The following is a 9,590-nucleotide window of genomic DNA, read 5'->3' as shown; positions in this document are numbered from 1 at the left end:
TCAGAAGAGGGCTTTGGATTCCCCTGGAACTGTAGTTAAGGACGGTTCGAAGATGCCATGTGGATGCTGGGAATCGAACCTGGGTCCTCTACAAGAGCAGTCAGTGCTCTTAACCGCTGAGCCATCTCTCCAGCCACCCTATATGTTTATTAATATATATTTTACTATTAAACATAGAAAATTTGGGGAAAGCATTTGATTACCTGTGTGGTATGGTTTTCTTCTCTGAGAAGGAGAATTTCAGCTGTCAGAGCATCAATGAGCTCTCGATGATCACCTAACATCTGTTCCAGTTGCTGCCTTGTCTCTACTTCTTTACGTAGCTGGATCTCACTCTAAAAAAATAAAATAAAAATAAATCAACTCCACAAATAAGATCATATGCTGAAAGCTAAAAGTTTCTAGTCAAGCCAGCAAAGAAGATAACTACAAAGAAGCGGAGGCTATGATGGCAGTGATGCTTCAAAGCTTTTGTCAGGGCTTACATTTAGTTCAACAAAATGTCTTTTTGTCCTCGTTCCCCTTTTAAATAGAAACAACACTTTAAATGTATGTAGAATTAAATAACTACACCTTTTCTTAAAAAAGTGGAGGGATATATACAAATATTGTTTGATTATAGAGATCATCTCTAGAAAGGCACTTTGGTATCTGGTCATGACAGTAGATAAGGAAACAAACAGATTAGCTACAAGTTAGGAATGAGAATTAGGTTTTTCATTCTACATTGTTCTCTATCTTTGCATTACATGCTGTGGAATGTATCACTAATTCAAAAACTGTTGGTTAAAATAGAATTTAAAACAACTACATTAAACTATATTGACTATTTCTAGTAAGTTGTTTAGCTTGGTCAACTAAGTGGTAGTTAAAAAGTACATGTTGCTAAGTCTGTAATACTTTCTGAGGAACGAGTCTCCATATAAAGACCCCTGACTTAAGGGGAAAAGAACACTGTCGGGAGGAAGGAGGAAGGGGATAGTAAGAGGGGAGGAAGGTAAGAGGATGGGGGACACAGCAATCAGAACACAACATACAGATACAAGGAACTGTCAAGGAACAAAGTTAAAAAAAGATAAAAAAGGGAGGGGGAGAAACACCACTAACAATAATAACCCTCATAAAAAGCACACTAGCACTCCAAAAGGAAGAACAAAATAATAACAGAATAAAAGTCTCACTTAAAACAACAATCACCACAACAACAATCCAGGGCTGGAGAGATGGCTCAGTGGTTAAGAGCACTGGCTGCTCTTACAGAGGACCCAGGTTCAGTTCCCAGCACCCACATGTTGGTTAACAACCATCTGTAACTCCAGTTCTCCTGGCCCATAGTACACTTAAACCCATGCAGGCAAAACATTCATATACATTAAATAAAATAACTAAACTGGAAAAAATTTCACATGTCTGACGGTACCACAAATCCTGTATTAAAAGGCAGTATTAGGAAAACACCTTCAGAGCAAATTACACCTAAACCAGAGAGATACATCTACTATTTAAAGTAAAATTTTCTTAAACATTTTTGTCCTATTTGTTCAACAGATTTAAGTATAAGTAAACTTAAGCTGATTTTGTTTTATGTGTGTGTACACGTGTGTAACTGTGTGAATGTGGAGATCAGAGGACCACCTTAAGTGTCATCTTCAGAAGTGCAGTACACCCCCTTTGAGACAGGGTCACTCACTGACCGGAGCTCACCAATTAAGCTAGACTGGCTGAGCAGGGAACCCCAAGGATCCTGTCTCCACTTTCCACTTTCCCAGCACTGGGACAAGAGAAAGCCACTACACTTGGCATTTTCACAGGGCTCAGGGGCTTACACTGAGGTTCTCATGCTTTCATGGCAAGCACATTACCAGCTGAGCTATTATCCCTGCTCCTTAATTAGAGTTTATAAAAGATGAAATGCCCAGCTAATTCTACAGCATCTGATGCCAATTATTATTTATAAACAAATAATTCTTGTTTGTTCTGTAAATTATTTTCACAACAAGACACTTCCCACTTAAACAATGAAGCTGGATTACCAGTCGTACAGACACCATGAGGATTTTTCCCACCTGTGAGTCCACATATTACAGGTAATGCAACTCTCCAAACTGGGCTAATATGTGAGCAGCAAGCAGAGGAAAGCACATCATAAAAACACAGTTAACAGTGCTATTTGACACATAATGGTCTCAAAGAGTCATACTTACAATTAGCACACACTATTTTATTCATAGAAGATTTACCGTACTAACTGTAATTTGCTAAAGCTTACAGCAACATCAAAACCATTTACCCAAGCATGGTAGAGGGAGACTTAAAACATATTCTGATGCAGATAAACTAAAATTAAAATGGAGTATTTTAAATAGAACTATTCAAATTTAACTGTTCTTTATTTGGAGATTGCAATAACTTAAGGAAGGAGGGGGAAAAAAAAAATCAATCTATATTTCTTCCTGAAGAGAAGACTCACATAGCCTCATGCTCTTACCTCTTTAAGGTACCGAACCAGGCGGCAGAGAGAGCTCACCAGTGACAAGGTGAAGCCTGTGAGCCCCTGACCGCCCTGCAGTCCCTTGACCTCGCGTCCTGTCCACCGTTCATATTCCTCCATCTCACACTCCACTTCATTTATCATGTGCTTGAGGACATCCAGGCTGGAATTATTGCTACTTGGTAAGTCTGTGGACGCTGTGCTAGCTGACAGCATATTTTTCTTCTGCTTGGAAGGAGCACACAAATCTGGTTTTCTTTTCACTGAGAAGGACAGAAGTCATTCTGTTTCAAGACCAGGAAAAATTGCAACTACAACATTACTATTTTGTTGTTTTCCATTTAAAAAAAAGATATTAAAGAAGTTACCACAATTTTATAATAAAAATTCTACAAAGTTTAAACAAAGTTTACATTATCTACAATGAATATATTAGGATAATCTTTCCCACATTGTATGGGTCAGGAAGGGTTTCTTAGCTTTCCCTCAACAAACTTATACTTAACTATTACAACTGGATTAGCCTGAGGGGAAAAAGTATTAATTAATATAGTAATTAAAAAGTAATTAATAAAGCTACAACAGGGCTAGAGAGATGGCTCAGCAGTTAAGAAAACTGGTTGTTCTTGCAAAAGACCCGGGTTCAAATCCCAGCACCCACATGGCAGCTAACAACGGTCTGTAACTCCAGTTCCAGGCGATCTGACAGCCTCTTCTGTCCTCTGCCGGCATTGCACAACACGGGTGCTCTTACCTACACACAGGCAATACACGTATACACGTACAATAAAAATAATAAATATTTTTTAAAAATAATAAAGCTGTAACAAGATGCATGCTTAATAATAATTCATCTTTGTAAACTACGAAGAACTGAACCTTTATTCAATAGCTGTTTTTGCTTCCTTGAGTTCAGCACTTGCCCCACGATATAACTTGAGTCTACAGTCTCTGTGGAGTCTTCAGGCTGAAGCTTGGTCTGGATTCTCTTGACAGCATCAGTAGCATTCAAAGCAACTGAAGGGAAGAGGACAGCAACAAGATTTCAAGTGAATAAATTTCCTTTAAAAGTATTTCAACTGGGGACTAGAGAGGTGGCTCAGTGGTTAAGAGCACTGGCTGCCCTTGCAGAGGACTCAGGTTCAATTCTCAGCACCCACATGGCAGTTAACAACTGTAACTCACTCCAGTTCCAGGGGAATTCAGCGCCTTCTTCTGACCTCTGCAGGCATTGCATGACATGGGTGCACTTATATACATGCAGGCAATACACTCATACACATTAAAAAAAAATACAAATAATAAGTAAAATGTACTTTTTAAAAAGTATTTCAACTGGCTGGACATGGTGGCACACACCTTTAATTCCAGAACTCTGGAGGCAGGTGGATCTCTGTGAGATCAAGGCCAGCCTGGAGCAAGTTTCACACTAGCTGGGGCTACTGAAAAACTCTGTCTCAAAACACAAACAAAATAAATAAATAAATATTTCAACTCATAGATTCATCGGTATTTTAGTCAATTAGAATGCATAAAGAAGTCAAGTTATTTAGCATTTTAAAATTACTGTGCTCCAGGAAAAAAAACAAAACAACTACTAGAAACTAATGCAAAAGAGTAACCTTTTTGTTCCTCTGATGAAGGAGTCAAAGATGGAGTTCCTGGGGGAGTTACTTGTGACTGGGTGGCTATTTTCTGCTGAATATTAGTCCACAATTGATTAATCAACTCAGAATTCTCTTCCTTTAGTTGGTGAAGAAATCTATAAATTATGAGACAGAATTAATAGGTGCTATCACTTAAATTATCCAATTGTTTACATATTTGATTTGAAAGAGTTTTTAGCGATTCACAATTAAAGTAACAATACTTCTGACTTAAACTGAAAGTGTTGTGGTTTGAATGTGAGATGCCCCCATGGGCTCCTATGTTTGAACACTTAACTGGTGGCACTACTTGGAAATAGATGCTTGCTAGAAGTACATCACAGAGGTGGGGCTTAAGATCTTACAGCCTAGGGGCTGGAGAGATGGCTCAGTGGTTAAGAACACTGGTTGTTCTTGTAGAAGACCCAGGTTCAAATCCCAGCACCCACATGGCAGCTAACAACTGTTCATAACTCCAGTCCCAGGGGATCTGACAGCCTCTTCTGACCTCTGTGGGCATTGCATGATGTGGGTGCACTTACCTACATGCAGGCAATACATGCATACACATAAAATAAAAAGAAATAAATAAAATTTTTTTTGAAGTTAAAAAAAAAAAAAGATCTTACAGCCTGGCCCCACCTCTTCTTCACTCTCTGATTCTGTACTGCCAATGCCATGTGACGAGCTGGCCTCATACTCCTGCTGTCATGCCTTCCCTGTCCTAACAGATGGCATCTTCTGTGGAACGGAACCAAAATAGGCCCTTCCGCCCAAAGCTGCTTTTGTCCAGATGTTTTATCACAGCAACAGAAACAAAACTAATACTAATGGGTAAGTAGCCAAAAGGCCAATCATCTTGAGTTAGAAATATTCATCTGCCTTCCTGTTTCAATATACCATGGTTCCTTACACAGGAGTTGCCTTTTTATGGTTGTGTGTTATGGTCCCACCTTTCCTTCTCTTTCTCTAAAATAATTATGAATATATGATTGTACCCCTTTGGGTTTCTCTCTTCTTCAAAAGAGCCTGTCTACACATTAGACAATCTACCCTTTCATTACAGACTTAAGCCTTATCTATCAACATCTTCCTAAGACAAGGGCAAAGGGAAAATTGGAGGGAGAGCAAAAGATTATGGGAATGTGTGCACACACATATTCCTTGAATCAGAAACTCTAAAGACTAAAATTAAAATAGAAACATCATGAAGAAAAAAGAATTTATGAACACAGGAAAAATTTTTTTAAAGAAAAAGTTACTCAGAAATAAAGATTAATTCTAAGCGTCCAACAGAGAACTATCTAATAAACAATTAATTTCAAAGGACCACTGAAGAATTTCAGGCAAACAACAAAGAGAATAGTTAATAAGATCAGGCAGAACACAAAGGGCTAGAGAAAGCACACATGAAATGAATGGCAGGAAGTTGTTTGTTTTTTTTTTTTTTTCATCTATAAATAGAGCCATTGAAAAAAGAAAGAAGGCATCAACAGAGAACTACCACTGTAACCTAAGACAACATTCTAGCATGGGGAGTCGAGGCGGGGGTGACCGAAGCTCTAACTTAAAAGAACCAACTGTTGGAACACGACAAACTGACCTGGACAGGTAAATTACAGGACTTATCAATACTCAAAGGGAGAAGACATAAATTTTAAAGATGAAGGTTGTCAGGTCACTAGACAAAACCACCAAACTACCTATAAAGGCAAGACAATTATTCTAGCATCAGGTTTCTCAGGGGGGACACACAAGGGAAACCAGGAGTGGAACAAGAGACGCAAAGCCAACAGAGTATGAACCAAGATTTGAAATCTAGTCAAGCTGTCCTTGAAGTACAGAAGCTATAGAAAGCTGCTGAAGAACTCGGAATACTCTATTCACAAACCCAGCAGCATGAGCTTCATTAACCAAGAGATCTAACTACAGTTTAACCAGGGAAACACCATGAAGGACTGGGTGAGTATTCACTGCATTCAATCAGAACTGTAGGATAAAAACCAAACACCAAAATCATGACACAGGTAGAAGCACAGCATGCAATGTTTTTTGGGTTTTTTTTTTGGTCTTTTTGAGACAGGGTCTCCCCAGCTGGCCCGGAACTCACTATGTAGACCAAGCTGGCCTCTGCTTCTGCCTCTGAAGTGCTGGGATTAAAGGCGTGTGCCACCACACCTGGCAGTAGTATGCAATTTTCTATCAAATCACAAATAGAAATGCACCTACAAGATGGGGAGAAGGGTGAAAAGAACAGGAACACAGAACAACTTGCTTGAATATATAATACGAAGAAGGAAAAACAAACAAAAAACATGTACCTGACAGCAGAAGGCTATAGAAGAACATTGGACTGACAAGGTACATATACAAAGGTAATTACCAAAATCAAACCACAAACTTCCTAAATATCAAGTACTTTTTTTAAAGAACAGAAAAAACCATAAAGAAAAGGAAACAGTGCTGGTCACAGTATAAGCATGTAATCCCAACACACAGGAAGCTAAGGCAGGAGGACAGACTGCTCCAGATCAGCCTGGGCTATGACGTGAGATCAGACTTTATTTTTGTCTTTGTTTGAGGTCTTTTTGCTTGTCTGTTTTTGAGACAGGGTCTTCCTGTGGCCTTAGCTGGCCTGGAACTCAATATATAAATCAGGCTGGCCTTGATCTCACAGAAATCCAGGTGCCTCTAGAGGCCTCCACCTCCCAAGTGCTGAGACTAAAGGCATCAGCGACACCAAGTCAAATGAGATCATATTTCAACAACAGAAAAAAGGGGGAAAGGGGATAAAAACAGTAACTATAGTAAAATGTACAGGATTTTGAAATAATAAGGCAAAGTTGACACATCACTCATATCAACCCGTGTTATAAGCTTACTTTACCAATTAAAAGAATAATTATTTCAAACTGACTAGCAAGGCCATATCCTACTCTCCACTGAATACAAGAGGCACACATAACATAATTCTCAAAGGCTAAGAAATACAAAAGACTAAGAAAGATTAAATATAAATGGTGGTGCATGCCTTTAATCCCAGACCTCAGAAGGCAGAAGCAGGCGATCTCTGTGAGACCGAAGCCAGCCTGGTCTACCTAGTGAGTTCCAGGTGGGCTGGGACCAGGAAGACCCTATCAAAAAATAAAAATAAAAATAAATAAAGCAAAGATAGCACAGACAATGGGAAATAAGTAGAGATTTCATTTCCAGTATCAAACAAAACAGACTGAAGCCAAAAAGCATTCAGTATGACAAAGGAGACTGTATGATACAGCCATCAAATGAAGTTAATCAAAATGAAGACATAACATTTACGAACATTCATGTACTAAAAAAACACAGCAATCATCTTTATAGGAAAGTACTGAACTTCAATTAAGTATGCTTAAACCAGAAGTGAAGAAAACCAGTACGGCACTAATCCTAGGAAACTCTACCACACAACTCTCAGCATAAAATAGTGATAGAAATAAGTAATGAGACAGAAGAAATAGACACACAAAAAGGTAAGTATTATGATATACACAGAACTTTATACCTTGCTAATAGAATTATATCCTCTTTTCAATCATGCACATGGAACATTCACAAAAAATGTGATCACAGACTAGGTCATAAAGAAAACATCATTACATTCCACAAGGAGAAATATTACAATCCATAATCTGAATGATGTGCAATTAAAGTAGAAATAATAGAGAGGTCTGGAGTTGTTTTGTTTTAATTGTCTATGAGGTTATTCAAGTAAAAAGGGAAATGCGAACTGAAATCTCATTTCTAAAATCAAAAACCACTATCAGACTGCATGGTACATACACATTTAAAGTAGTGATTAGAGCAAAATTCATTTATTCTTGTCAATTAGAAGAATGAAAATAAGGACTGGAAAGACGGCTCAGTGGTTAAGAGCACTGGCTGCTCTTGCAGAGGACCCAGGTTTGATTCCCAGCACCCACATGGCAGCTAACAACCGTTCATAAATCCAGTAGATGAGCACTGGAACATAACTTCTAGAAGGATAGACATACTAGTAATTTTTAGTGAAAATATATTGACTAACCTACATAAAACAGTTTCCTAAGAAAATATAAATTACAAAAATTGGCTATAGTAGAAACAAAGCATTTAATCGATTCTTTGGTTCTTCACCAAAAAAGCTCTACCCACAAACAGCTTCAAAGGAGAAATCTATCGGCCTTCAAAGAACAGTTAGTCCCAACACTACATAATTTATTTCCAACTTTAAAAACACTAGAGAGAACTCTCCTGGCCTTCTACCCTACCCTCAGGCCTCTCGGGTGGGTCCATCTCGGAGCCTTGCGTGCATTGACTCCCCTGGCCTCATTCGCCCTTCCATCTCCACCACTGTTCTCTGCTCCTGGTTTGGGCCCTGGGCCATTCCTGGTCTTGGGTCCCCAGACACCTGGGGAACTGGTGCTGCTTCCTGATCGTTTTCGACCAGGCCAGCTTGGTGCCTTCCTTGGCCCCAGGAGCACAGCTTCCACGGGACCTGGCCCCGCCCTCACCTCTCCCTACTACCCGACCTGCACCACTGGCTAACTCTCCTGGCCCGCTCTCCTGCCCTCAGGCCTCTCTGAGGGTAAGTCTACCGTGGAGCCCTCCTCGCCTTGACTCCGCCAGCCGCCAGCCGCGCTCACCCTTCCACCTCCCCCGCTGTTCTCTACTCCAAGCTTGGGCCCTGTGCCATTCCTAATCTTGGGGCCCCAGACACCTGGGAAGCCACTGCTGATTCCTGACCCTGTTCACCCCCAACTGGCTTGGTGCCTTCCTTGGGCCCCAGGAGCACTGCCTCTAGACCCGGCCCCGCCCCCACCTCTCTCTGCTTCCTGATCCTGCAACACCCACCAGCCTCTTGTTGGGGCTGACAGCCTCTTTCTGGGGCTCCGAGGCTTACCTTGCCTCTCCCTGATCCTTTGCATCCAGTACAACCCAACTACTCAATCCACTCCCTGGGAAATCTTGGGGCTTATTCCCACCCCATCAGCCTTTGCATCCCTGCCTGGTACAGCCAGCCACAGTTAGGGTCTCAGGTCAGTCCAACCCCCAAGTTCCTGAGGCCAAAAGCATTCTTAGGAAAGTCTGAAAACTTCTGACCCACATTGGAAGTGGGCCACCGCGGAACTCCTGAAGACAAAATCAGTCCAGCCACATCAATATAAAATCAAAAGAGAGAACTAGAAGCTTAGACGAACCAGCTCTTCATACCCAAAAAGTAAACCACAAAGACACATAAAGTTCAAAAGAAGAAGCAGAACTAAACTTGAAGGCCAGAGTAGCACAAAAGAGTCAGAAACTACAAAAGAAATTCACATGTCAAAATCACAGAGAAAAAATAATAACATGAAAAACCAAAATAACATATCCCCACCAAATACCAGTAATCCTCTAGAGGAGCACAATGAGAACCCCCTAGAGACAATGCAGGACAT

General features: G+C 40.3%; 1 protein-coding gene across 14 annotated transcripts in view; it reads right to left on the bottom strand.

Moving 5' to 3' along the window:
- Positions 1 to 9,590, bottom strand: part of Spice1 (spindle and centriole associated protein 1) — a 65,579-nt gene that overhangs the window by 16,837 nt on the left and 39,152 nt on the right. For all 14 annotated transcript variants that reach the window (XR_003851692.1, XM_029570350.1, XM_017801641.2 and 11 more), the window contains exons 8-11: positions 4,114 to 4,253; positions 3,371 to 3,508; positions 2,489 to 2,754; positions 204 to 335 (exon numbers count right to left, since the gene is read on the bottom strand). Coding sequence is in view for 13 of the 14 variants with exons in the window: in XM_029570350.1 (XP_029426210.1) it covers positions 204 to 335; positions 2,489 to 2,754; positions 3,371 to 3,508; positions 4,114 to 4,253 (676 nt within the window). In the remaining variant the exon portion in view is untranslated. The remainder of the gene's footprint in view (positions 1 to 203; positions 336 to 2,488; positions 2,755 to 3,370; positions 3,509 to 4,113; positions 4,254 to 9,590) is intronic.

The sequence above is a fragment of the Nannospalax galili genome, unplaced genomic scaffold (genome assembly GCF_000622305.1).
Source record: "Nannospalax galili isolate Female #2095 unplaced genomic scaffold, S.galili_v1.0 scaffold743, whole genome shotgun sequence".
Classification (NCBI taxonomy): domain Eukaryota; kingdom Metazoa; phylum Chordata; class Mammalia; order Rodentia; family Spalacidae; genus Nannospalax; species Nannospalax galili.
The sequence above is the reverse complement of the archived record's forward strand: the minus strand, read 5'-3'. Positions and strand labels throughout refer to the sequence as shown.